Source organism: Aspergillus fijiensis (genome assembly GCF_003184825.1).
Source record: "Aspergillus fijiensis CBS 313.89 unplaced genomic scaffold BO72scaffold_4, whole genome shotgun sequence".
Lineage (NCBI taxonomy): Eukaryota > Fungi > Ascomycota > Eurotiomycetes > Eurotiales > Aspergillaceae > Aspergillus > Aspergillus fijiensis.
In genome coordinates this window covers 756860-782778 of record NW_024468980.1, presented here as the reverse complement: position 1 = coordinate 782778, position 25919 = coordinate 756860, and the positions used below count along the sequence as shown (strand labels likewise).

General features: G+C 51.6%; 11 protein-coding genes across 11 annotated transcripts; 8 read left to right on the top strand and 3 right to left on the bottom strand.

Annotated features, from left to right (window-relative positions):
- The first annotated feature begins 223 nt into the window (after positions 1–223).
- On the top strand, positions 224–1208 carry BO72DRAFT_180675 (uncharacterized protein). Its single transcript, XM_040939463.1, has one exon. The coding sequence runs from the start codon at positions 320–322 to the stop codon at positions 983–985; it is 666 nt and encodes a 221-aa protein (XP_040805901.1). The 5' UTR covers positions 224–319; the 3' UTR covers positions 986–1208.
- Positions 1209–3980: 2772 nt separating this feature from the next.
- Positions 3981–4306, top strand: BO72DRAFT_492118 (uncharacterized protein; the record flags this gene model as incomplete). Its single annotated transcript, XM_040948255.1, has 2 exons — positions 3981–4193; positions 4247–4306. 2 exons carry the CDS (start codon positions 3981–3983, stop codon positions 4304–4306), a joined length of 273 nt encoding a protein of 90 aa, XP_040805900.1.
- Positions 4307–5121: 815 nt separating this feature from the next.
- On the top strand, positions 5122–6225 carry BO72DRAFT_368153 (uncharacterized protein; the record flags this gene model as incomplete). The annotated part of the gene is made up of 3 exons (XM_040940875.1): positions 5122–5452; positions 5590–5846; positions 5980–6225. 3 exons carry the CDS (start codon positions 5122–5124, stop codon positions 6223–6225), a joined length of 834 nt encoding a protein of 277 aa, XP_040805899.1.
- A 989-nt stretch (positions 6226–7214) lies between these two features.
- Positions 7215–9986, bottom strand: BO72DRAFT_420731 (acetyl-CoA synthetase-like protein; the record flags this gene model as incomplete). Its single annotated transcript, XM_040942731.1, has 2 exons — positions 7677–9986; positions 7215–7571 (listed from the first exon to the last, which is right to left on the bottom strand). The coding sequence occupies exons 1-2, from the start codon at positions 9978–9980 to the stop codon at positions 7215–7217; spliced, it is 2661 nt and encodes an 886-aa protein (XP_040805898.1). The 5' UTR covers positions 9981–9986.
- A 518-nt stretch (positions 9987–10504) lies between these two features.
- BO72DRAFT_420728 (CoA-transferase family III) lies at positions 10505–12401 on the top strand (the record flags this gene model as incomplete). Its single annotated transcript, XM_040942730.1, has 4 exons — positions 10505–10880; positions 10927–11225; positions 11274–11771; positions 11828–12401. 4 exons carry the CDS (start codon positions 10505–10507, stop codon positions 12374–12376), a joined length of 1722 nt encoding a protein of 573 aa, XP_040805897.1. The 3' UTR covers positions 12377–12401.
- Positions 12402–12847: 446 nt separating this feature from the next.
- BO72DRAFT_368320 (pyridoxal phosphate-dependent aminotransferase) lies at positions 12848–14632 on the top strand (the record flags this gene model as incomplete). Its single annotated transcript, XM_040940881.1, has 8 exons — positions 12848–12990; positions 13040–13124; positions 13199–13304; positions 13362–13434; positions 13491–13644; positions 13717–13730; positions 13790–14213; positions 14291–14632. The coding sequence occupies 8 exons, from the start codon at positions 12848–12850 to the stop codon at positions 14630–14632; spliced, it is 1341 nt and encodes a 446-aa protein (XP_040805896.1).
- A 520-nt stretch (positions 14633–15152) lies between these two features.
- Positions 15153–17657, top strand: BO72DRAFT_420727 (uncharacterized protein; the record flags this gene model as incomplete). The annotated part of the gene is made up of 5 exons (XM_040942729.1): positions 15153–15545; positions 15612–16272; positions 16318–16420; positions 16766–17255; positions 17286–17657. The coding sequence occupies 5 exons, from the start codon at positions 15153–15155 to the stop codon at positions 17655–17657; spliced, it is 2019 nt and encodes a 672-aa protein (XP_040805895.1).
- Positions 17658–18477: 820 nt separating this feature from the next.
- Positions 18478–19041, top strand: BO72DRAFT_514229 (uncharacterized protein; the record flags this gene model as incomplete). Its single annotated transcript, XM_040949509.1, has 1 exon — positions 18478–19041. One exon carries the CDS (start codon positions 18478–18480, stop codon positions 18901–18903), a length of 426 nt encoding a protein of 141 aa, XP_040805894.1. The 3' UTR covers positions 18904–19041.
- Positions 19042–19265: 224 nt separating this feature from the next.
- BO72DRAFT_180628 (thioesterase family protein) lies at positions 19266–20797 on the top strand. The gene is made up of 2 exons (XM_040939462.1): positions 19266–20707; positions 20768–20797. Exon 1 carries the CDS (start codon positions 19420–19422, stop codon positions 20422–20424), a length of 1005 nt encoding a protein of 334 aa, XP_040805893.1. The 5' UTR covers positions 19266–19419; the 3' UTR covers positions 20425–20707; positions 20768–20797.
- Positions 20798–20865: 68 nt separating this feature from the next.
- On the bottom strand, positions 20866–22466 carry BO72DRAFT_420723 (uncharacterized protein; the record flags this gene model as incomplete). The annotated part of the gene is made up of 4 exons (XM_040942728.1): positions 22178–22466; positions 21902–22068; positions 21418–21864; positions 20866–21286 (listed from the first exon to the last, which is right to left on the bottom strand). The coding sequence occupies exons 1-4, from the start codon at positions 22433–22435 to the stop codon at positions 20866–20868; spliced, it is 1293 nt and encodes a 430-aa protein (XP_040805892.1). The 5' UTR covers positions 22436–22466.
- Positions 22467–23189: 723 nt separating this feature from the next.
- BO72DRAFT_444368 (NADP-dependent oxidoreductase) lies at positions 23190–24356 on the bottom strand. Its single transcript, XM_040943786.1, has one exon. It carries the CDS (start codon positions 24262–24264, stop codon positions 23251–23253), a length of 1014 nt encoding a protein of 337 aa, XP_040805891.1. The 5' UTR covers positions 24265–24356; the 3' UTR covers positions 23190–23250.
- Positions 24357–25919: the final 1563 nt, after the last annotated feature.

The window sequence follows — 25919 nt, the reverse complement described above, 5'->3', positions numbered from 1 at the left end:
CTAGGCCTTCTAAGATACTTTCTGTATAATACAGCTTACTTAAAAAGCATTAGTTATACCCGTCTTAAATTATCTAGTAGTCTCTTGAATAAGACCAGCATAAAGTGAGTCCTCAGCTCCACTCATCGGCTCAAATGGAGCTGGATAAATAATCATCCGAACATAGTACAGACCAGAACATACCCCGCTTTTGGGCATAATTTCAACCATCTGCACCCGATATCTCAGTGAGAAGCTACATCCATTGCTGAGAATATAAAAGTAGATCTGCAAATAGCCCCTAGAAGTGTTCATTTCCTAGAAAGTTTTCATATCTAGGATGGCCGAAAATAACCTCTTCAGCCGAGTCACCGTGCCGAGCCTCCTACAATCTCCACAAGAACAGGAAGAGTTTATACATCCTTGGGGTTCTACTTTCTCTGTCAACATTGATTCTCCACTGTTACGAACGTGGGATTATTATTCAGGTAGCCAACCCAACAACAGCGGCGAATGTTTAGCAAGACTGCCTCGTGGGCGATTAGACACCTCAGAAATCCGAAAGGATTATCTGACTATACACGCAGACCACAAGATATGGGAGCCGACCCCGTTCATATCATTTACCCAGTCGTCTCAAGAACTGCAAGATAATGCCAACTGGAGGATGAGCAAAAGAGGCAGTCAAACAATTACGGTTGTGAATGCGAATGTTCGTGTTGATAAAGGTCTTCCCGTTCTGAATATGGCGGACGAAATGCGTTATTATGGAGTCTCCGACCCCTACAACAGAAGGGATGAATATTACAGGAATCACTATATATGCTTATGGGAAATTACGGAAGAGGAGATTGTCGGCAATTGGGAATGGGATGAGCTACTCAGAAACGGTTGCTGGTATGAGCAAGTTATCTTGCCTGCATTCAAGGAGCATAATAACCGATACATGGCTAGTAAAGAGGCATTCAAACTGTCAGCGCTATGGGATGCTTTGTTCGATGTTTAGGAGCTATACATACTTTATGCTTCAAGGTATCTCGGCTGCAGTGAGACTGAAGAATTTGAAACTTGCTTGGGAGACGAAGCTTACTTCACTGATAAGATCCAAGATTTACAGCTACAGCACAATAGATGATGCGCTGAAACTGCTTGAAAAGACTGGAAAAAGACCAGACCTAGTACAAAGCAGCAATCAGATTTTCTGATACTATACTGTGATATGACTAGCTACTTATATTGATTGAACATCTGAACAACTTTGACTCTGATCCACAAACAATCGCCTTGTCTTCCAAATCCTGGATAGGTTCCTTCCATATATCAAATTGTTCACAACTCTTATATTATCTTACCTCTGTAAGAAAGTAATCTGGGATTGATCCGATGTATATGCCATGACATTTAGCCAGTGCCTTCCTCGAGACCAGACTTTTTGCGTTGAAAGCATTCTCCACGCAAAAGTCAATATCACTGGCAGTAACAGTCTTTGTTCAGTCCATTATCTTGGTCTCATTCACCCACTCGGCCACTAATAGTATTTACTTCATAAACTGATTGGAAGAATATGTCATGGATTGGTAAGAGGTCGTCACCGATAGTACTGAATAAGATAAGATAATGAGCGAGCATTAAATTCAACTTCTTTAGATTGGTGAATATTATAAAGAGTTATTCTGATAGCTAATTCACGCATCTATTTGAACTCTTCTAACATCAGATAAAAGAAATGAATTGGGATGACTATGCTAGACTCGCCGAAAAATTTGATTAGCAACAGTCTAGCTCCTGCACTGACTTGATAATATCCAGCTGCTGTTCGCCCATAAACAGCAGAGCCTAATTGATCCAATACTTCTCAGAATATCCGTAATATTGAAGATTAGAGGCAGCAAATTAGGGGTCAGGCTACGGACTTCGTATTTGCTGTTGATTTACTAGGGGTTATACCGTGATAAGAGGAGAAAGTGTTAAGGCCACAAGGCAGCTTTGCCAAAAACACAGGCGTTCCAGATTGTCTGATTTGTTCAACACGACTACTGTTCCAGAAGGATTTCTAGTACAATGCTTGACCATGCTAATCTTGCTGATTATAACCGGGCCACCGTGTATTATAAAAGTACCGCAGGCAAGACGGGTGTAATAAATTAAATACATGTTACATGACCCCCCCCCCCCGCGGCTTCAATACGGAGTGCTCAATAAAATTATAACACTAGCGTTTTGGCAGTGAGACCCGGAACTAAAAATTGTGTATATATTTGCCAAGCCAATTTCAAGATCTACTGTACTGGGCCGAAGCCAGCGGCTGCGAAGATCCGGACAAGGGGGCGGGGGAGAAAGGAGCCAACCCTCACAAGGTGCAGTGCAGTGACAGCATTCGTCTCATTACTCCTCTGGGTAGCCCGTGGGAGGAGCGTCACAATCGTCCTGCCTTGATTATGTCCCTGTCTTTGGTTTCGTTTTGCTTTTTGCTATTCGTGTTCCCCTTCTCTTTTCATTCTCGTCCTGTTTGTTTGATCTTCTCAGTACTGTACGTCTTGGGGACATTTTGACCAATTTACTCTCGGCTTCTGCACTAAAGCACTAAAGGACCATGGAATTAAGTCTCAGTTTTGCCCTTGCTTGGACCGCAACGCACTGGAGTCCATCGGGTTACCCATACGGGTTACAATATTTCCAACTGCAATTTACCGTGGGTGGCAAACGGCCCATGCGCAGCCTGTCAAATAACAATGTTGCATCTGACAAGTGCACGCCGTGTTCACTCGTATAAGCCAAATCCACCACTCACTACCCGCCCGCCCTTATTAGCGCGAGGCTGAGTGCATGGGCCGAAGATAGTACTGGGATGACTAGATGAATTTAGCTACAAGTCTACAAATTGCAAGCAGACTTCTGGGCGACATAAACGACTATATTGCACACGGGAGTAGTCTATCTGTGGCTGTCAGCTAGATGGCGTATTAGTTCTAAAATAGCTGGTGTATATTCGGCGACTATTCCTACACATACCTAGTACCCAGTAGGTTCTAGGATATGACCATACATCACACCACCCAGCCAATAAGCAGAAACATGCAAGTTGTCCTCTAAAGAGAAAAGTTCATCAGACGGCAAACCTCGATGCCTCTTATTCTCATTCTGTATGTCTACTATATATCCGTCAGACTGATTTCTACAGCCCTCTCTCCGCCCGCCTACTCTAGAAATCTTTAAAAAAAAAAGCCTTGTAGTTATTAATTAAGGCTCAAAATAAACTAACATGCCTAAAATCACTTCTTGTAAGTGGTTTTGTTTTTCTTCTATCTTAGATTGTAACACTATATCTCAAATTTTGAAGCGCTTGCTAGGCAGAGAACAATTATAACTTATACTGTTAATATACGTTATCAGGGCGTAAAACCGATACAGCCGCACGAGAAATAGACAAGATAACTCTATATATATCGAAACATCCTAGTTCTTTTTTCTACTAAAAAAAATACATTTGAACAAACATTAAGTAAGCTGACGGCGCGGAGGAATATTAGATATATTATATAGCAAGTAATCCATCGCAGCTATTATTCTGTTATAACTGTAATATAAATCTTTTAGTCCCGCTTGTTGCTTTATATCGCGGTTGATATTCTCGTAACCAGAATATAAGACCGTCTATAGAGCGGCGCTCCTCGGTGCAATAAAAGAAGCCCCAAGATATACAACGCGAGAGGTTACCGCCGGAGTATTCGAGTATTAGAACCAATTTATTGCCGGTGTATTAATATACACCGCGGCGGCAGAAACAAAAGCAACAGCAAACCCTGATAGAATAATTATTAGTACCACGATATCTACAAAATCCAGAAGCTGAATATTGCATAAAGCTATTAAACTACGCCCTTATATCCGACGACCGAATCCAATACTCGGAAACCGAACAACACGCACTTGCACAGTACGACTATATCTATACTATTATCGTCCAGTCTCCCGACGAGACAACCTGTCTTCGTCGCCAGATGGTACTCCCCTTTAACGTGGACGTGGACATCATGTGCGACAAGATATATCGCCGGCTTAATGCTCTAATCCAGCCCTACTACGAAGCCGCACTCACGGCGATTCCGGGCTATCCGGACCTCAAACCGGTAGAAACGGCGGAAGTAGAGTGGTCGTTTTGCGGCCAGCGCCAGACGCATCGCACGACGTTCCATATAGTCCGCGATCTCGATGTATTTTGTGTTGGAAAGGCCTACGACCCGCCACTTAAAGCTGAAAAGAATAGATTCGGCAGTGGCGAAGAGATTGCACGCCTCAGAAGTACGGTAATCAGGAATTTCGTTGAGTGGTCTGTTTTACTGGATAGAATAGGTAGTTCGGCTTCTTGTTCGTTTCAAATATTGTTTTTTTCCATTGTGGTATATATTAAGCTGGCCGGGTTTAAGAGGAGATATAGTAAGATCTAATTTAGCAATCCGCAGGCTAGTGAGAGAGAGGGCTGTGGACATGAATGGATGTTTTTGTTTCTGTGTGCGCTCTCTCGCGCTAGCACGCGAGAGTTCTAGCCTTCGCTACAGTTGCTTCTGCGAGGAGGATACAGGGGACTGAATGTGCCATCACTTGGCAGGCTGACAGTGCGGGCGAATCTGGAAATCATGATAGAAGGAGCGGGGGTGGTAGGGCTGGGCATTGATAGAACGACAATGTAGCGAGTCCTCCTCCCATTGAATTAGAATGAATGAGTCTTGTGGACCCATCTAACGAGTCGCTGTTGGCTCCTATTCAGGCCGTCCAACAATTCCATAGGCCATAGAGCAGAGTAAACACTCCCCCAAAAACAGTACGAACTGATCTGGCCTTGAACTCGGCCTTTGCATCACCAGAGCCTCATCGTAGTCATCGCAGTCTAGGCAGCTAGCCTTAGGCAGGGATCCGTCTGCAAAGATGTCGAAAAGCCAGTCACATGAGGAATAAAGTGCCTGCTCCGCCTCGTGCTGCCTGTATTTAACCAAGAGCTCTCCTTTAGAGAGCTGCCCAGTGAAAGCCGGCGCCTTTCAACATCGCTAATATTTCTGCATAGATACTCTGAGAGCAGTTAAAACATCCGAAGCAAACACAACCATTCAGCTACATAGAAGAGGCGAAAGCAAAAGAAAAAAAATGACTCGCCCGCCCCTCCCAACCCACCAAACCACCACCCCGGGATACGACAAACTCGCCACCCTGATGGCCCTGGACCCGGGGTCCAGCATCTTCCGGCGGTTTGCCAAGCTCAACGCCAAGAACCTTCTGTACCTCCAGGCGGAGCTGGTATACCTGCAGACGGAGCTGGACGAATGTGTCCAGAGAGACCACCGGTCCAGCTCGGACGAGAAGCGCGCCTACGCGTTCTCCGTGTGGCGGCTGCAGGAGTCGCTAGATCAACCCGAGGAGGAGTATCCGTCGCAGTGGCGGAAGGTCCTGGAGGCGCGGGCGCTGTTGAGGGAATACAGTATGATCCTGGTTCACTTGCCGTTTCCCGTCTGTCTATGTTCAAGATCGAAGGAGGGGGGAGCTGCTACTGGGGCTTTTGTTTAGCCCAAGACTCCTTGCTACTATAGCAATTGACAAAAGCTGAGTATGGAACAGATGAAGCCCTTCTCCAACAAGCGCAACTCCTCCGCTTGAGTGCCCCGGACCCTAGCGACCTTGAGGTCTTCAAGGATTGGCTCCTGCGCGAAGAAGCCAGTCACTACCAAAAATTTCGTCCTATGTACCAGTGGCATGAGAACGAGCCGGACCTGATCGCCCTGTGCAGTCGCCACGAGGGCGCCGATGCGTTCACGCGCTGGGTGTATCGATCCGTAATTCCCTGGTTCCATCGGCGCTGGGGCGTGAACGATCTAGTAAGTGACCCCTACCCCCCACTGGTACACCATTTCCCCTTATCGGAGAAATCACCGACCTGGCCACAAGAACAATGACACATCCCATGTTTCAACTGTTCCCCAAGCAGAAGCTTAAGGAGTCCCAAAACAGAATCGAAGAAACCACGCCACCGACGTCTGGTACTACAACAACCGCACCATCAAGAGCCGCACCTACGTGGCCAGCCTGCTGATTGCGGGGTTTCTGCCGGCCTCGTCCATGATTGTGCTGCACTTCCTGCGGGATACGGTTGCGCGACTGGTGACGATCTTCGTCTATAATATGGTGTTTGTCCTCGTTATGGGGCTGATGGTGAAGGCGAGAAAGGTGGATATCTTTGCGACGGCGACGGCGTAAGTTGCCTTCCTCATACCTCGGGATTCTATCATTTTTTGGAGGCTTGGGAGCCTTTAGGGTTTGGCTTAGGCAATTATTTCTCTTTTCTATTTTGTGGGTGGGTGGGAGAGTGATTTGCTGACCTTTTGTTCTGTGATAGATTTGCGGCGGTGCAGGTGGCCATGATTACGAATGGGAACGGGAGTGGAAATTAAATGCGACCATGTAGGAGTGTGTTCGGAAGAAACTCTGGCTCGATTGGTGGTTTTGTTTCAAGCTTGACTTTGTTGTTATAGGTATACTCGACTAGTGAATTCATGGTTTGGGAAAATTCTGATGCCAAATTGCTAGAGCCGTGCGCCAGACTGTCACATAATAAATAGTACCACAGCGAAATGAGCGCGGCCACTGCCACAAGACGGGCACGGCCCCTAGACGGAGCGCTGGACTTCACTAGCCACATTCCACCCGCCACACTCACCTCGTGGCATTGGTTGCCCATGTGACCACATTGTTAATCATTTTGATGTAGCGTCACCATTATATTATCACCATGTCGAAGCCGCAACCTCTTTTGCATTCGATACGATTTTCTCCTCCCCAGAGAACAGGGTAGAGGCTGCTCAGGCTGCTCATTTGTGTTCATAATTAGTCCACCCATTTCTAATATTGACGCCAATCAAGACTGCCATGCGATCATTTAAGCCTGCCTGTCATCAATGCACATATCGTCCTTGTCGTTTGACAAATCAAGGGGCTATGGGTGCCCCACTCTCGTACCCACCTTGAGACCCACCTGCGATGCACTGCGTTCACTCTTTGCCCCACGTCTATGTATGTGTAGAACATGCATGGCGGTTCCGGGTTTCTTCCCCATAATGCGGATTCGCCTACCTTCACGTTGACAGGTTTTACTCCTCATACTGTTAGAATAATCGATTCAACGAACAACCACCATCGATCAATACCACCATCAATCAATATACTCACAGAATGGACTGCCCTGCTGTCTAAAGCCCACGTGCAGCCAGGGCCTCGACCAGCCTAACAAAGAATCGCTGAACATGTGCTACTCCTAAAACCGAGTGATGCTCGCCCGGAACCTCATAGTACTCGCCCCCATCTCTCGAAAACTCCTCCCAAGCCGCCAGCCGCCGCAACCACTCCTCTTTACCCACATTCAAGAAGTCCAAGGGCTTGCAGTGAAAAACATCCATATGCGCCACCGTCCCGCCCGGCCGATACTCCCTGCCAATCTCCTGTAGGCTAAACGCCACGTCAATCCACCTCGAAAGACTCCTGTCATCCAGCCCCAACTCAACCATCCGCGTATGATCAACATGCGGAAGCACAATTTCTACAGCCTCCTCCCTCGTTGCACCTCTGACCGCATCCAGACACTGATGCAGCGCCTCGCGCGACAAAACCCCAAGGAAGAAGGCAATGTTCACCAGACATTCCGGCCACTGCACCTGGCGCAGGCGCGGACTCACATACGGCGGCCGGTTGAGACTCGCCAGGAACCGCACCTCACTGCCCTCGGCCTCGAGGGTCTTGGCCAGCTCGAAGGCGACCATCGCGCCGTACGAGTACCCGAGGATCGCGTAGGGGCCCTCGGGCTGGAGCTTCTTCATTGCGGCGTGGTAGGTTGTGACACACTCGTCCAGACTCGTGAAGAAGGGTTCCTCGCGATGGAAGCCGCGCGCTCGGAAGGCGTAGACTGGGCGGTCGCGGATGAGGTGGGCGAGGTTGAGAAAGACGAGGGCTTCGCCCGCGGCGGGGTGGATGAGCCAGAGCGGGGGCTTGGCGCCGTGCGGCTGCAGGGTCACCACCGGGTTATATTCGTGTGTGGTGGCTTTTTGGCAGGCTGTAGCGAGGTCCTGGACTGTGGGATGGGCCATGATAGTAGCCAAGGGAAGAGGTTCGTCTAACGGAAATTGATCTTGCAGTTGGCGTTGAATTTGGACGAGAATTGGGGAGGTGAGACCCAGCTTGAAGAGGTTGGCGGTGACACCCAGATTGTCGGGGTCGGTATCCGGGATGATGTTCGAAAGGATTCGGATGACGGTCTTCTCCGTTTCGGTTCTGGGAGGACAATACGTGGCTTGTCGATGGGCTTGGAGAAGCGCTGCGTCCAGCTCTTGCTCCCTCGTATACACCCCCGAGGCGATCTGGGATCGCAGCTTCGACCGGGATACCTTCCCCAGCGATGATCGCTCGAGGGCAGGTAGAGGGAGGACGCACGGCTTTGTGTTGGTCATGAGCGAGACCTTGTGGCTGATTGCCGTCAGCGTCTCATAACGCGCCCTCGCGTCGTGCGAGCTGTAGCTGTGCGCGTAGACAACATATACCTGCTCAGTGTCCACCCCCGGGCCGCGATGCGCAAAGCACACCACCTCACCCGGAATCATTCCGGGGAGTTGCGCTTCGTCCAGGCCGACCTCAAGTGCTAATGCATTATGCTTGACCCCGTTGATGGAGATCAGGTCATTTGTCCGCCCAGCGAGGTTGAGGTACCCGTTTGCATCCAGGAACCCCGTGTCTCCCGTCCGAAACCACCCGTCAGGCTGGAAGGCCTCCGCCGCCGCTTCGGGATCGTTGAAGTACCCTGCGAAGACAATAGGCCCCCTCACCTCCAGATCACCAACCTGCCCCGGTACGGCGGACGCAATCCTCATCTCGACCCCGGGGATGCACGAACCCAGGGACGCGAATTCGTATCCGTGCCGCTGATCATACCCCGGAAACCCTGGGTTGTAAATACACCCCGCGCAAGTCTCCGTCATGCCGAACCCCGGCACGATGCAGTTCTCCGCCGCCCCGCAGCGGGAAAGATACGCGCTCAACCGCGTACAGACACTGACCCCAGTCGCTTCGCCGCCGCTTACGATATACTGCAGGTGCTGGAGGTCGAAGAACGTGGCGCTTCCCACTGCGGTCGCATCTAGCGTGCGTGCCAGCATCGCCAGGAAGAAGTTCGGTGCGAACGTCCTTGCGACTTGGTGTTGCTCTAGGAGCTTCAAGAACCACAGCGGGGATTGAATCACGTCGCTCGGGGACACATGCACTTGATCGACGCCGGCAAGTAGCGCGTGGAAATGGATCTCGATCAAACTTCCGACGTGGTCTAGGCTGATCCAGTTGAGGAAGGCACTTTGTCTAGTCCGTAAGGGTAACGCAGCGCATTTACCCTTCAGGGAGCAGAGGATCTGCTGGTGCGTTAGACCCACGGCTTTGCATGGGCCCGTGCTGCCGGAGGTGAGCATTAGAATGGCGATGTCAGATGGGGCTTCGCTTGTTGGAGCCGGAAGTGCGGCCTCGGTCGGTGACTCGGAGTCGATATCTTGGAATTGTTCGATGGTCTCGAGTGGAATTGTGAGATCAGTTGGGAACTCGTCTATCAGGGTCTGTCTGGTGAGGCAAACTGGATCTTGCAATAATGTCTGCAAGTGGTGCAAGTGCTTCAGGCGAAGACCCTGATCTTGTGGGAAAGGGGTAGACATGACTGGTATGCAGTTGGCATAGATGAGGGACCAGAACCAGATGATTGTGTCGAGATGGTTGTTCGGACCCAGATGCAGTAGGACTATCTGGCCGGGCGCATAGCCGTTCCGTTGCCGAATCTTTGTGCTGTTGGTCGATGCATGACGGTGGAGCTCTCGGTAGGTAATCCGGGTCGCCTTCTCGCTGTCGCATACCCCATCGGGATAGGATACGATCCCTCGATCGCTGTGACTGTGTGCTGCATCTCTGAGAACTGAGAATAGTGACTGCATTGTAAGCGGAACCAGGGGAGCTATTACGAAGTATACGTTGTGTGGGCTATCGTTCGGTAAGAGGATGTGAACATCATGAGGCCATACCGGCACTCTCAACAAAGGTAATTATCTGGTTTCCTGTCATAACGAGTCTTTGATCGTGACAGTGATGGTGACGATGGAGTGTTCCCTTTCGGAAACGCAGCAGCATTCTTCCAAGCCCCAATCCAACTACCGGCGCATGCCTTATGTAACCTCGGCACTTCTCGAACAGTTCCTCCCCCACTCCTGTATGGATGGGTTACCATTCCATATGATGCTTAAACGTCATTTGGGAAAGCATCAATGATACAATTCATGGTAAAGGAGGAATTATCACATGCTTGGACTGGTGGGGCTTCGATGAAGCTGGCCGCAACGCACGTCATACTGTGGACGGAAACCCGCCGAGTGATTGCGTATATCTAGCCCTATCCTCAGGAGACAGTACCGTAACACACGCCCGCCTTAGAAACGCGCACTATCCTTCCACATCGCAAACCATGGATGCAGGAAAGCCCATCAGCAAGGGCTACTCAACGAGAGTCGAGGCAGATAGGATTTTTAACGGGTTGATCAATGACGCCGAGAGGCTGAATCTCCCTCGCGATGCACTCGGGAGCAAGGTGTTCTTCACCTCCTCGGCAGATGAAATCTATTACCCCACCCCATTCAAAGTGACAGAGACACTCGCCGCCCTGAAGGGTATCGAGGGGGCGATGGCGGCGGCTATCGCAGACCTGCGCTTCGGGGCAATGCCAGGTGGTAGGGAGATCCGCGTCAGCCTCGAGAGAGCGACGCTATTTGGGTTTCAGGCACTCCTTGCCAAAGTGGATGGTTATTCACAATCGGACCCCGAAATAAAAAGATATCTGAAAGGTATGCAATCCCACTGCACTTATTGACTGAAGGCTGAATTTGTAAGACACCGACATTCATTCTGCCCAGTCGAACCTTTACCGCCGACGGGCTGCCAACATGTATCGAACCAAGAATGAGGATGAGTACTTCTTCCTGCACGGCTCATTGAATCCTACCAAAACACTAAACATGATCGGTCTTCCGAGCCATCGGCCGGACCTGACGGAGTACCATGAGATTGTAGACCTCATTGGTACACAGGTGGGAGATTTCTCGGCCGCTGAGCTCGAAGATCTCAATCAAGAGTTTGGACAAGCTGGAGTGACAGTCTACACGCACGAGGAATTTTGTGCTACACCGCATGTACGTTCGTGGCCTATTCCTATAGACGATGCTAAACTCTAGTAACAGGGCAAAGCTAACGTCAACGAGCCCTGGTGGACAGTCTCCCGCATGCCGGGCGATGTTCCTCCTACCCCATTCCAGACAGGCAAATCCAATCGTGCGCTCGGTGGCATCAAGGTACTGGAACTCTGCTGCGTCATTGCTGGCCCCGTCATTGGTCGTATCCTCGCCGAGTATGGGGCAGACGTCCTGAAGATCACCTCCTTTTCCTCTGTCCCCGATGTGCCGTTCTTCCAAGTGGACGGCAATATGGGCAAACACTCCGTCGACCTCGATCTCAAGACTCCCATAGGACGGCAGAAGTTCGAAAAGCTTCTGGAAGGGGCAGACGTAGTGATTGATGGGTTCCGGCCTGGTGTTCTGGAAAAACTAGGCTATACTTCGTCCTCGTTGAGTGACATGGCAACCCGTCGCGGGAAGGGGATAGTCTACGTAGATGAGAATTGCTTCGGCCATATGGGCCGATGGGCTGGTCGGCCTGGGTGGCAGCAGATCGCCGATTGTGTTCGTTGTCCCTCCTCTTCACCGTGGGAGTCTGAAGTACTGACTGCGAATCACAGTTGACGGGATTTGCGTGGGAGTTTGGGAAGTTCCTAGGCCACCGCGAACCTATAGTGAGCCCTTGGCCGATCGCCGACTACGGCGCGGGGTGTATGGGCGCCATCACGGCCTTGATAGGGCTGTACAACCGCGCCCGATTCGGTGGGTCATATCATGGGAAGGTGTCGCTCATGCAATTCAATCTCCTCCTTTTTGCGGTCGGACAATACCCGGAAGAGATACAAGCGATGCTACGAGGAAGGGTATCACACGCATTCCGCAGCTTGCGTCATTGCGATGGCGTGGATCAGAGCACCAGGATTGCACTGGCGGACATGCAGCAACAATTCTCTGAGCTATTCAAGTCCCCAGAACGTTCCACGCCGAATAAGAACCTGACTGAGGTCTGGTACTCTCATTGTTTTCGCACGGATGTTGAGGTGGTGCGGTCCGTGGCTTGCGTTGAGGGGATCGAGAATTGTTTCGTGCGGGCGAGTCGCTGTAACGGAGCGGACTCCGACCCGTCATGGAGCGCTTTTCAATCGGTGGAGGACTTCCGGAAGGTGTGAGCTATAGGATTCGTCTGGTTCGATGGCGAGGGTTTTTGGGTGGGTGGCCCTAAATGCCGATCATGTCCACGGCTCAATGCATCCCTCGTTAGCTCATGAGAATCACATGTTCCCTCAAGCAAGTTGAATCCACGAATTATTATGCACCCGAGCCCTGATTTCCAACCCCAGAACCAAGACTCATTACATGACATGGAATTGAAGAAGCGGGCTGATACCCTGTTACGCCTTACTATCGTACATGCTCCAGCTTCACATCCAGGAAAGATCACCGTCACGTCACGTCAGTCCGGTCGGGAAGACAGCTTGGACTCCCATCTATCATTTTCTCATAGTGTTATCCTTGTATATTGCAGGTCGGTGCTGCCATTGAATTGTAGTCCCAGCTTGACTGCAGAATATCTTATAAGCCAGCTTGAACGCAATAATAACATAATTCTCTTCTGAACAAAGAGCAATCAGCTTGATAAGATGCCATCCCCAAATCTCAGTAGTCATTTTCCATTCTCAACTCCGAGTAATAATTGTCCGGAGCAAGACGTCTGGTCCTTTGTCAACAATGCAGCCTCCCCCTCCCCGGTGCAGCCAATTGTGAACCTGGGTCAAGGCTTCTTGTTAGCATTACCTCTCAAATTGTATTGGCATTTCTACTAATAAGCACAGTGGATACAACCTGCCACAATTCGCTATTGATGCAGCAAAAGATGCCCTAAACAGGGTTGATTGTAATCAATGCTCACCGAAAAAGGTAGCGTACTTTTGGCATGGCAAAGACAACCGCGCATCACTGGCTTACGCAACGTATTTGAACCCGAGGTTTAGGGCCGTCCGGTATTGAGACAAGCAATTGCACGTCTTTTCTCCAGCTCATGGAAGCAGCCCATCGATGCGGAAACAGAGGTTGTCATCACCTCTGGCGCTAGCGAGGGTAAGTGCTTAACGGTACTTTTGTCGACCGAGAAGCATCTCTAACATTCTATATCAGGCTTGCTTTGCTCATTCATGGCCTTCCTCAAGCCCGGCGACGAGGTTATTGTCTTTGAGCCGTTTTTCGATCAGTATACCGATTCCACCGGAAAACTATTTGATGAGGTGCGATTTACCAAAAATGCAGGTTTATCAGCGGGATTGAGCTTGCTGGCGGTGTGGTTCGACATGTGCCGCTTTGTCCTCCAGATCAGGATACAAACAGGTTGAAAGGTCCGTCTAACTGGACTATGGACTTTGATGCACTAAAAAGCGCTATCAATAACCGCACAAGAATGATGGTAGACATGCATACTGCCCCAAGTTTCAGTGCCGAAGGTCAAGGTAATACTAACACTATCAAACATCAACAGGTCCTAAACACTCCGTAAAAGCACACTGCTTCCGTTCACCCTCCTCCCGCACCTAACTAACGATGGCCAGCAGACACAATCCAACCGGCAAAGTCTTCACCCAGCCGGAGCTGCAACTGATTGGCACACTCTGCATCCAGCACAACATCATCATCCTGTCCGATGAGGTCTACAGCCAGTTATCCTACGCCCCCTTCACCAGTATGGCAAGCCTCGTGCCCACCCTCTACAGCCGTACGTTGACAGTTGGCTCCACCGGCAAATCTCTCCACGCCACCGGCTGGAAAATCGGGTATCTAGTGGGACCGCCACCCCTGACTAATGCAGTAGCCGCCATCCACACTAAGATCTGCTACAGCACGGCGTCCCCGCTCCAGGAAGCCGTCGCCATCGCCTACACCCGGGCAGCAGAACTGGGATTCTGGGAGGAAAGCCGTGATCAGATGCAGCGGAAGATCCGGTGTTTCTGCGAGGCCTGGGATGAGCTGGGGATTCCGGTTGCGTCTACCCCCTCATCCAGTCTCCCAGTTCGACTTTAGATTCTAAAGCTGAATCTGGCAATCTGGGTGAGTAGTATACACGCCCCGAAGGCGGATACTTTGTCCTCGCGGACTTGTCGTCGGTGCAGATTCCGGACACTGGCTCTTTCCCGCCGTGGATTGCCACTAGACGGCGCGACTTTCACCTGTGCTGGTTTCTGATCCGGGAGTTTGGGGTTGCCGCGATTCCACCGTCGGTGTTTTATAGTGAGGGGAATGCGCGTCTTGGGGCGAATTATCTCCGGTTCGCGGTTTGTAAGGAGGATGGGCTGCTTGAGTTGGCGAAGGAACGGCTCCGTGGACTCAAAAAATACATCCGTGCCCGAGTGGAAGTCTCGGTGAAGACATTTCGTGATGTCCCCGAAGGTGTGGGTTAAGTCCTTGTCTGAACTCTATTCTTGGAATAAGCCTATGGGGTAGAAGACAGAGAGAGTGAAAGGGCGAAAAAGGGAGACATGGATAGCCTTGATAACGAGCTAGTGAAGGCGTGGTCGACAGGGCCGAGGACTAATGCTTTATGCAGATCATTAGTCGGGAATTCTAGGGCTCAGCTTTATGTGCATAACTCTGTTGAGAAAAGACGGCGGTGGAGTAACAATGGCAGAATCAATCTGCCGCGCCTTCCAGACCTCGGAAGGCCAAGGCGGTCAACCACGCTTAACACATCTTGTGATGGAACTTCCCTTGGTCATTTCATTCACCATCGCACTCGTGATCTCAAAATTATCATGATGAGATCCCATAGAGATGGAAAGTGGATCGAACCTATCTATTCTCTCTGCTAGGTCATTCCTAGGAGAGGCGGATGAGCCCAGCAATGTCGTCGCCACCATCGCACCATCCGCAACGCCACCAGAGCCACAACCTGACACAGGAATACCAAATCAGGATACAGCAATGCCAGATGCCTCACAGAGACAGCTCAACCCCTCAAGCCCGATCAAAACGCGACTGCGCTCAGGGAAGCGCGTGGGCCGACCCCGCATCGAGGTCGGTGGCCCGGCAATCCTTTCGGAAGACCGGCGCACGCAGATTCGGCGCGCCCAGAAGACATACCGCCTCAAAAAAGAGGCGGTCTTCCGCCAAACCCTCGATCGCGTCACGGACTTGGAAGCGAAGCTTCGTAGGCTGTCAGACCAGGTCTCCAGCACTTGCGAGGCTGCTACTGAGGCGCGGCTGCAGTTGTCTCATCCGGATATCTATGCCCGCCTGACGCAAATGCGCGGGGTGTTGATCGAGCAGGATGCTTCTCACGGTTCAGCCTTTCAAACTGATTCCTCTCGCATGCAAGTTACGCCAGAACCTGATGTGCTTTCCACCACATCACACCAGATATTGGCTTACCGTCTCGATCAGACTCAAAGCAACTGGGAGGTTCAGCAGGAGCCACTAAATCCGCCGCGGAGACGGCAGCATTCATTACCCCGGCCCATCTCGACCATGGGTCACACCTACTCGTGCCAGGAAGGGCGCTTCGCCCGTAGACTGCAACGATACTGCCTCGAGCACGCATTCAACCTGTTTATCGATCCCCAGTCAAATCCCCAACAAGTGTACCGCGTATTCCGTCTCGTGCCCTGCATACAGGACAAAGCCAAGATGCAACCGCGATTTGAGCAATTGCTACGAGGTGGATCCGAGTCCCCACTTGAGGTTCCCGGCCTTCCATTTTATGGTGTAGGTGGAGCAGGTACGCATTATCCCGACAAAGATGAATTCGGCATTCCAATGCATCCGAAGAATATGAGGCTGCCACGTCGAGTGCTTGGAATCCTTCCAAGTAGCGGACGTGGGGATGAGTTGACATCAGTGGATGATCGCGCTCGATTGCTTGAGATCTGCGGGCTTGGGGGGCAGTGGTTCGATAGTCGGGACGTGGAAGGGTATCTTAAGCAGCATGGGGTGGATCTGCAGGGGTCGAGCTTGTTTCCCACGGTACGCATAGTAGATGAACCATCAGGGCGGATGCGCTCTGAGCATAGATCCTATGCGTTGGATTTGGAGAACTTTCTCTGGAGTAAGTTCCTTGCGGAATTGTGATTGACTTAGCTGATGTGGATAGGGCTTCTTCATGGATTTGTCATTCTCGGGCGCGCTCCCGGGTTCAGAATGATCGATGTCAACGCCGCTTTTCATGCCTCCTTACGATCCTTGGGCTCAGGAGTGTAATCGGGTCTGGGAGGAATAAAACTTCTACCGAGCGCTTCGGTGGACAATCTCATATTGTAGGCTTGCGGCATATCAAGCGTGGATACGATGAAGGCGACCTGTGCCGGTTCGGAGCGAGGGACTTTTGTTTCTGAATCCGAGTAGGATAGAAGTCAACAACTTTCTAAAATCCTATAACGAGAAGAGCACCAAACTGAAATCGCCAAGCATAAGCTCTTCACGGGAGTCATATGGGTCCTGGACCACGCTTGATTACAATATCACCCAGAGCATCACATGTCACTACGATGCCCTCAACAGTCATTTAAGAACCATTCTCCTATCTCTGCCACCAAATTAAGACCTTCACCAAACACAAGCACCATGGTAACCCTCCAAGAACAACTCGCCGTCAAAGCGCTCGGCCTCGACCGATTCATCTCGTGCCTGCCACCAACGCGCATGGGCGACCTCGCCGACTGGGCCTACGGCGGCAACATCCTCGCCATCGCCATCAGCGCAGCCTACGCCACCACTAAACCCGGCCACCATCTCTACTCACTCACCGGACACTTCGTCCGGCCCGCGAGCCCCTACCTCAAGCTTATCTGCCAAGTCGAACGCATTCGGGACACGCGGATCTTCCAAACCCGACATCTCCGCGTGTACCAGGAAAGCCTCACCGGCGAGCAGCTATGTCTTGTCGCAAGCGCCGACTTCCACATCGAGGAGACGCTCGAGATGGTGAATTACTCCACTCGTCCACATTCCACACACGCCGGTGCTGTTCCAGCTGCAATCGCCAGAGCACCAGAATCAGGCCTGTACAAATACCTCAACCGGTTTATGGAAGTATAGCCCCTTCCGGCCACAAACCGGAAGACTGAAGGGGATATCACTGGCATTATTTCGGCGGAACGCTTCCGCCTGCAGACGCCCCTTGGGAGCGAATCCGCTCAGCTCGCCGCGCTGGCGTTCTACATGGACCGCGGCCTCGCGTACATCCCGGCCAACCACACGGGCCGGAGTCTGCTGGATGCGAGTGCCTGCGCGACGTTGGATTTTGCGCTGCGGGTGATGACGCATCGAGTTGATGTGGGGGAGTGGATGGTCAGTGAGCAACAGACTTGTGCGGCGGGGGGTGCGCGTGCAGTTAGTGAGGGGAGGGTCTTTGATGATAAAGGCAGGTTGGTTGCTGTGATGACGCAAACCACGATTCTGAGGCCCAAAATGGGTGGGAAAGCGAAGGTTTGACTGAACTTGGATTTGTATGTTGGATGGGGAGTATGGGTCCTGGTGCTCTGGTTTGTGCGGGGTGTACACGAGAGTTATTCTGTGTGTTGAGGAGCAATCTACTGCCTTATTTCGGAATACGATAGATTTGTACGATTGGTTACCTGCGAAGGCGAAGACATTTCACTTTGCGGGCTGATTCAAGCTCACACACTTGGTCAGGCGCCGGGGTAATGCAAGAGTCTGAAATCTCGTGTTGGGATGGCTTCTTACGATGAGGGGACCTCGATTGGGGGCGGGGTGAAGTACATTTCAATGCTTGGTTCAGTAAAAGACCGTTGTGCCTTAAAGGAGATAAGATTCCAAGAATGAGGAAGTATACAAGTGTCATGAAGAACTTGATCCACTATTCACCTTCGTAGCATATTCAAATGCATGCTGGGCAGTACTCGGTTCGATTATAATATCCTCGGGGAAGCCTCAATATACATACTGTTTGCCGCGCGAAAAGGTACAGAAGCGTAGTATTGGGCCGTAGATACTTCCTGAAGTAACATCCGTATGTTTGCAATCGATACCATGCAATCTGGACAAAACTTGCATTTCTGAGCACACAGGCAATGGATGCACAAGGCAGGACAACACAAATTGAGGAACATCCGAGGTCAGTCCAGATTACATTATCAACAGTTTCATCGATATAATCATGCGATGAGCTCTTCAGAAATAAGGAGCAGGACAATCAAATAGGTACAGTACCTTACCATTTGTTTTGGGACGATCGATACATCGCGCCCGAGCTTCACTGCACTCCTTAGCAGGCAGAGCCCGATTATCCAACATGCTCAACCCCAACCCCAGCCCCTCTCCCCCCCAGCTGCGCCCCTTGTTCATCATACTATTCTGCCTGTGGCTCACAACAACCATACACTACGCCCACAATTACCTGCGCGCAGAAGATTATCCGCCAGTCCCCGGAATCTACACCTCCGCGCGGGCGTATCGCATCGGCATCACCATCTCTTATCCTTTTTACACCTTTTGTGGCATCCGCGGCTACCATCTGTATAAGCCCGGAAACCTACAGACGGCTCTTATCTACCTCGCAAGTTATGCGTCGCTAGGGATCCGCACACCAGCCCATTTCTTTGGCGGCGTGCCCCAGATCCCATGGTTCTGGTTCCTCACCAATTTTACCGACTTCTTTGCTGGGCTGGCGTTGGCGGTTTTCTGTTACAAGACATATGTCTCGAACACAAGGTTCTGATGAAAAGTGATGTGAATGTGCTTGGTTCGGTTTTATATGTGGGCCGCTCCAAGTGTGTATGGATGTCCGTTTTGCTGACTTGGCAACTGGTCAAGAAGCTACACCGTACATCTTGACTCACTCACAGCACTATTCTATGCGTTGATCTAATGGATGTTGAATGCTAAAAAAAACTTAACCTCAGATCCTAAAGCCAACAAGGGCTGGACTGATGCTCCACATATTGGGAGGCTTGTTCTTGATAGCTTTTTAATAAAGTCAGCAGTCGAATGGTAGTTAGAGGGGCATCAAAATTGCGTCCCCAAAGTGGATCCTCCATCCCTAGAAATCGACCATTCTTTAGCGGTATGATAGGCCGCTTTGGTCAGCCAGCCTCGGCAGTTGGACCCGCAACCTCGGGCCGTGATTCCAAAAATAAGGTTATAGCACCTCCCAACTATAGTATAAATACGACTGGAGACCCCCGCTACGTTGCGTTGTGCAGAATCCTTCTAGCGCCCGACCATAACCACCATAATGTCCCCAGTATCCTCACCACCTACCACGCCGACTCAAGCGCGCACTCTCGCCGAGCATATCTCTGTGGAACAGATCGGCCCCAATGTCTTCCAATCGCGCTACAAGCCCGAAAAGATGGGCAACGCCGCCAATATCGCCTACGGCGGGTGCGCCCTGGGCGTCGCCGTCAACGCAGCCTGCCAGACCGTCCCTTCCCAGTATCTCCTCTACTCGGTAACAGGACAATTCCTTGCCCCCGTATCAACCGAACGGACACTCACCTGCTCCGTCCGCCGCCTCCGAGATACCCGGACATTTGCCACGCGACAGGTAGAGATCACGCAGGCGCAGACCGACAAGACCACCAGACTATGCATGATCATCCTCGCAGACTTCCAGAAGGAGGGCGAGCGAGCCATGCTCAGCTACTCCACCCCGCCGGACCGGACATACTCCCCGCCAGAGGCCTGCCGTACCCCGCAGGAGATCGGCACCGACATGGTCAAGCGCGGGGTCCTCACCGAGGAGGCCTTCTCGCAGTATACCACGCTCTTCAGCCTCATCGCCCGCTTCTTCGAGACGCGACAGACGCCCGAAGGCGTGTCAGGGCAGAACTTCAACGGGATGGCCAAGGCCCACCCCACCGGCCAGGACGCTTTGCCCCTGACGGCCCGAACCTCGGCGGACTGGCTCCGCGTCCGCCACCCGATGCACCGCCGCTCGGAGGAGTACGCGGGCCTGGCGTTCGTGCTGGATGCGTTCCTGAGCTTTCTCCCGCTCGCGCATAGTGGGATGTTTCTGGATGATGCGGGCGCCTGCGCGTCGTTGGACTTCTCGATGCGGGTGTTCGCGGCGGAGTGGGGGTTGGAGAACTGGCATCTGCGCGAGTTGAAGACGGTGGCTGGCGCGGATGGGCGGACGTATACGGAGGCCAGGATGTGGGATCGGGGCGGGCGGTTGGTCGCGAATATGACGCAGCAGTGTATCTTGAGGCCGAAGAGGGAGCTTAAGGCGGTACTTTGAGGGGTGAGTGCATTTTTGCTGCCGGGCTCATGGGACGATAGGATGTAGGGGAAAGGCGGACAGTTGGATGAACATAGAAGATAGAGGTGTTGGATCTCCTATCCAAGAGCTGCAGATACAGAGATTGGACATAAACCACAGGCCTGAATCATTATGTTTATACCTTCTGCTGACGTGATGGATATCTGTAGATAGTCAGGCTGTTCTTTAGGCCATGTCAATTGACATCGTGGGCTTATACTAGGGTTGGATCTATCAACCCTGCCGATTTACCACCACCGCGGTATCCTAAATCAAACACATGATTTTCAAGAACGATGTAGCTGACTTACTCTACTAAAAGCAAGTCGTCCTGATTGAGTTTCTATTCGGCCATCGTCTCCACCTATATCGTCTTTCTTGCCACCATGTCCGACACAATACAATCCGTGCAGAACAATCTCAATTAAAACCTCCCGCCTTGGCTTGCGAGAACGGACAAGTCGCCACGGCCCTCGACTTGATCACCTCGATATCAGGTCTCATCTCCTCCGCGCCTCGTTCCTTCTGAGGATCGGGACCAATCGTCATAAGATCGTATCCCTGAGGATGGTAGCGGTCCCCCCGCGAACCCGGCACTTTCCCTCCGAGCATCCTCACAAGCAACGCACCTGATCCCCAGGTTGACCATAGAGTCGGTTCCATATACCACGGCTGTAGGGTCTGTCTGCCGAAGTGATATCGATTCGTCCTCGGATCGGCCGTTTCATGCACGGGTTTGACAGCGGAGAAGCGCGGGAGGGCGAAGCATTGGAGGAAGGCTTTGCGTGTTTGGCGGATACAGGACAGCACGAAGACAAGAATGGGGCCGGGCTTCTCGAGGCTAACCGGATGTCAGCATTGGCTTTTGTTGAAGAGATGAAGAACTAGAAAGCATGCACCCAGGCGGTCATAACCGCCCGCCACATCATCCTTGCATGATTCCGCCGCTCAATCGGAGGCCGAATTACTCACCAAAGACTCGTTCGCATGACCTCATCCAGGTCCGCAGCCAACATCTTCCGCACCGTCTTCGTGACAAAGCCAGGGAGCCCAGCCAGCGCCGCATCGACATACACCCGCACGTATTGATCGTTCGTCGCGACGGGCCGGGCCACTGCCTCTTCGTAGCGGATCGTCCAGTCGCGTAGCTCCATTGCGAAGTGCAGCCCATCGCGCCAGCCCTCGTGCGAGGAAGCAAGGGGCTCAAAGGGAATCCCCATGTCCTCGCCCAGGTTCTTGTGGAAGACACCCAGGGCACATTTCTCGACGTCCGTCAGCTTGCGCCATTCATCTCGGTCGATCACGTTGAGGATCTCTGCGAGTCCGTCACCGAGGGTATGTAGGAGGTCTGGGTCCGTGATCTTGTTGGCTTTGCGGTAACGGGCGTGTCTGGAGATATGAGGGGTTAGTGAATAGACTCTAATCGGAGAAAGGGGCATAGAATCTCAGTACTTACAGATAGTTCATTCTCGCGACCGCAGTGCTATAGCGATTTGAGTCGCGAGGCTGTGACTGAGCTTCTCGGAGGAGGATCTCCGTGTCCACGGCACGTTTGCCCGAATTGCGCTTGTTGTTCTGGCCCGTCACGGCGAAGAGCTTGGACATTGTTGGGATGCCACCCGCCTGCGAAAGGTCGAAGCCGCTGAATTCAGTTGCATGTATACACTGCTTGATATAATGGCTTGCTGGGCAAGTAGAGGTTGGGGGTTGCTAGGGGCAAGGATTGCCGTACCTTGAGCAGAGCGATCTTGCGCGCCTTGTTGAAAGCGTATGGGAATTCGAACTCCTGCAGTTGGCTGATGATAGCATGCGCCTCTTCACTTGTCATACTGGACAGTTTCCTCTGACCATGGGCAAAGGGGGCATCGATCGTTTTCACGCGACGGTATCGTAAAAGTCGGACCACCGCGATATAGCCAGCTAGGCTGAAGACAATTGCCCAAGGGTGCTGGACCCAGAGGCCTTGGAAGAGGTCCAGCGCGTGTGGCATGTTGATTCTTCACACTGTGACTGCAAAGTCTACGCCACAGTATTGGAATGCCAGTTCTTGAATAAGCTGCAAATTTTCCCGGTCGCTTCGTAGTTAGGTAGCCTTTCAATGGGCAGGGCTTGAAGACGGTTATGCCGGAAACCAGTTGCGTTCAGGTGGAAGGTATTTATAAGCAATTAACAAGTCTATCAGCCATAGCAAGAAGTTGGCACTTGGCATGTTGATTATTCTAACCACAGTGGCACACATTACTCAACAGGTAAAAATGTTCAAAAGTTGAAATTTTGTTGGGTTCGGAGTGTTGAGGCGTGATCGCCGTGATATTGTAATCTGACCTCAAGACCCACCGAGATAGCCGAGGTAGCTTATCCGAACCACATTCACCGGTCAGAGAAGAAGAAAGAACAGAGGGGACTAAAGTCTCAACAATTAATTCAAGTCCACAACATAAGGAAATTCCGTGAGAGTATGTTTAGGGGCATGACATGAATGGTACTTCTGTACTAATCTGTCGTCTCACATGGTCTAGAGTCTACAAAGTCTTTCATCACATTCGAGCAATGCGCTTTCAAGGATTTTATTGGTATATGAAATGAACAGTAACGTCATATGTTTTCGGCAAATGATGATCATACATAAGAATAACGCGGGATTACCCAAGTTCTTTATGATGTGATGCCGATGGAAAGTTTCCCACAAATAGGGCTTGGTAGGCAAGGTGGTCACCAGTGAGGAACTGCAAATTTGATTGAGTATCCACTGAACCCGACACACTCGATTAAACAGCTACAGCACGGAAATTATCTCATCTTCTCTCACAGATTAAGAGACAGATCAAAAACAATCTTGCCCCTCGCATGCCCCTCATCCAACCTTTTGAATGCCTCCTGATACTGCTCCAACGGCCAAACACTGTCCACCATCCCGCGACACTTTCCGAGCTCCACTAGCTTCGTGATCTCCTCGAGATGCCTCCTCACCGGCTCCATAACAAAAAATACGCTCCGCACCGCTGACCCCTCCCAGCCGTCAGGTTTGACCTGCTCCGGCGGCTGAAAGATACTCAGCACGACCCCTCCATCCTTGACCGCCCACCACGCATCCGCCAGCGACTGCCGCCCGATACAGTCGACCACCACATCCACCTTCCGCCGGGGCTGCTCCTCCGCCCACGCCCGCAGGCCCGTCCGCCGATAATCCAGCACCTCCACGGCGCCAAACGAGCGCACCAGCTCCACATTTGCTGCGCCACACGTCCCCACCACCTCCGCCCCCAGCAACGTCGCCAGCTGCGTGACCCAGATCCCCACTCCACCCGACGCAGCCGTCACCAGCACCCGCTTCCCCTTCCACGCCTGCTCCGCAGCGGCAAGATCCACCTCCCCAGCGCCGGCCACCCCCGCATGGATGAACAAGATCTGCCATGCCGTCTCCGCCGACACGGGGATCGCCGCGGCGGCCACGGCGCTCAGGCCCTTGGGCGCGTGCGCCATCTCATCGGTAACGCAGACAGTAAAATCGCGCGCGTTCCCCGGGCGCAAGTAGTTGGTTCGCGCGTAGATATCGTCACCTGGTTGGAAAGGCGAGTCTTTGGGTCCGGCCACGACGGTCCCGGCGACGTCCGGGCAAGGGATTAATTCTCGAGGATTGGGCGGGGGAAAGTTCTTGGGCCAGAGGAGCTCCCCCGCGCAGGGGGCACAGGCTTTGACTTGGATGAGGTGCTCGCCCTTTGCAGGGTCGATGGTCGGCACGGGGGCGGTGGTTAGGGTTAGGGTTTTGGCGTTTGCGTCGGGCTGGACGATCGTCCGCATCGTGGTTGGGGTCGACATGTTTAGGCGAGTATGTGGCTCGACTCTTCAGTAAATATTTCCTCGGGAAGGTTTATTTTGTTGATGATGGTGATACTGATCTTAGAGGATGGTCTGGATGGGTGTGGAGAGCCAACAGCTTTATAGCATTGTCGTACCACTGCATGGTTGCTTATGTCTTGGCGAGGAGGGAACGGTTCGCCGGGTTCGCCGGGTTCCCGAATAGCCTATCCGTCTGACAGCCATGACGCCCTCTACTGTCTGCGCTCGTGTTGGGGTCGCAAATCATATCCTCGCAGTCTTTTGAGGGGCACAGAGCTTCTCGTATCGCATATTAGAGCAGCTGGGAGTGAAGGTCTAATTGTGCCGCACAAAGAATGGAAAGAAACCACGATACGGTCGGTCGGCTCCACAGTACATGTTAGAGAATAGGTGATACGAGGGTGGAACACTTGAAAGTGGGGTTTGTAGATCCGTTCTAGGATATGAATACGTCACTGGTTGAATCCCTATTTGACAGTACAAATGAACTGTAATATCTGCTTGCAGCCCACTTGCCTTTGGTTATATCCTGGTTAGGAAATGGACCTCATCAATGAGAGCTTGGAATTGGGTTTCTGGGTCACCTAAAATACTATGGGCAAATTTAGTTCCTGGGAGCGGAGGCGAACGTCAAAACAAGCTACATATATCTTATACCAGGCTCACGCCGCACGGCGATTTGCTCAACTGAAAGGTAAAGATAGAAATATTTCTGCGCGTAAACTACAGAAAGTAAGTTCCATCGAGTGGTGGACTCAGATTCAACGACAACAGATGATCACAGCGAACAGGCGTGACATTGGAGTGACATTGGAGTGACAATAGGATTCTAGATTGATGAGTAAGGAATTGTTACATGAGATGGAGATAAACAGCACAGCAAACTGAAAGACAAATATAGAACCAGCCTCCCTGAAGCCCCTCCCATCTCAAGCATGAACCTCAACCACCTGAAGTTCCTCAACCGTGAGCACTGGGGTGAACTTGCGGAATACAAGAGTCAGTCACTCCGTGCCGGGAAGATCGGGACACGCCCTCGGGTTGGGCTTAGCCGCCGCCTAGTCACCGTCCTTGCGAGCCTGTTCACAAATGTTTCCAGTGGTGTCGGCCCTCTCTCCACGCCTCTTTGATCTCCTTCTCGATGATTTTGAGCTCGGCGTCCAGGAAAGCCAGATTCGCATGCAGCTCCTTGATCTGGTGCTCGTCCTCGGCATAAATATTGTTTCTGTATTTTTGTCAAGGTATATGAGCACGGATAATTTACGTCCGTAATACAAATTGGGGCACTACTGCATGTTGGGAACAAAGGCTAATATCTGGCATGTACAATGCCTTGAGTGAATTAGAAATGTAAGCCAGATAGATGGAATTCAGAGAACCAAGAAACAAAATAAACAAGAAGGTAAGCTATGAGACCCGCCTGACAGTTGTCACCACTCTGCCTGTAGCTACAGAGATTGGATAGGAGATGGTAAAACGTTGTTTTGTGGTTGAAAGATTATGACCACTATAAAGATTTCCAAAGAACTAATCAAACACTAGAATGGATTATCAAGTCAGATAAAGGCCGCCTGACATACACAAGATGCACTTCCGTTGTTCATCATAGGTGAATGAAGCCCCAACAAAGTACT

Bases quoted from the DNA above. Each gene is read 5' to 3' on its own strand.
- BO72DRAFT_180675 (XM_040939463.1), top strand. From the start codon at position 320: ATGGCCGAAAATAACCTCTTCAGCCGAGTCACCGTGCCGAGCCTCCTA.
- BO72DRAFT_180628 (XM_040939462.1), top strand. From the start codon at position 19,420: ATGTCCCCAGTATCCTCACCACCTACCACGCCGACTCAAGCGCGCACT.
- BO72DRAFT_444368 (XM_040943786.1), bottom strand. From the start codon at position 24,264: ATGTCGACCCCAACCACGATGCGGACGATCGTCCAGCCCGACGCAAAC.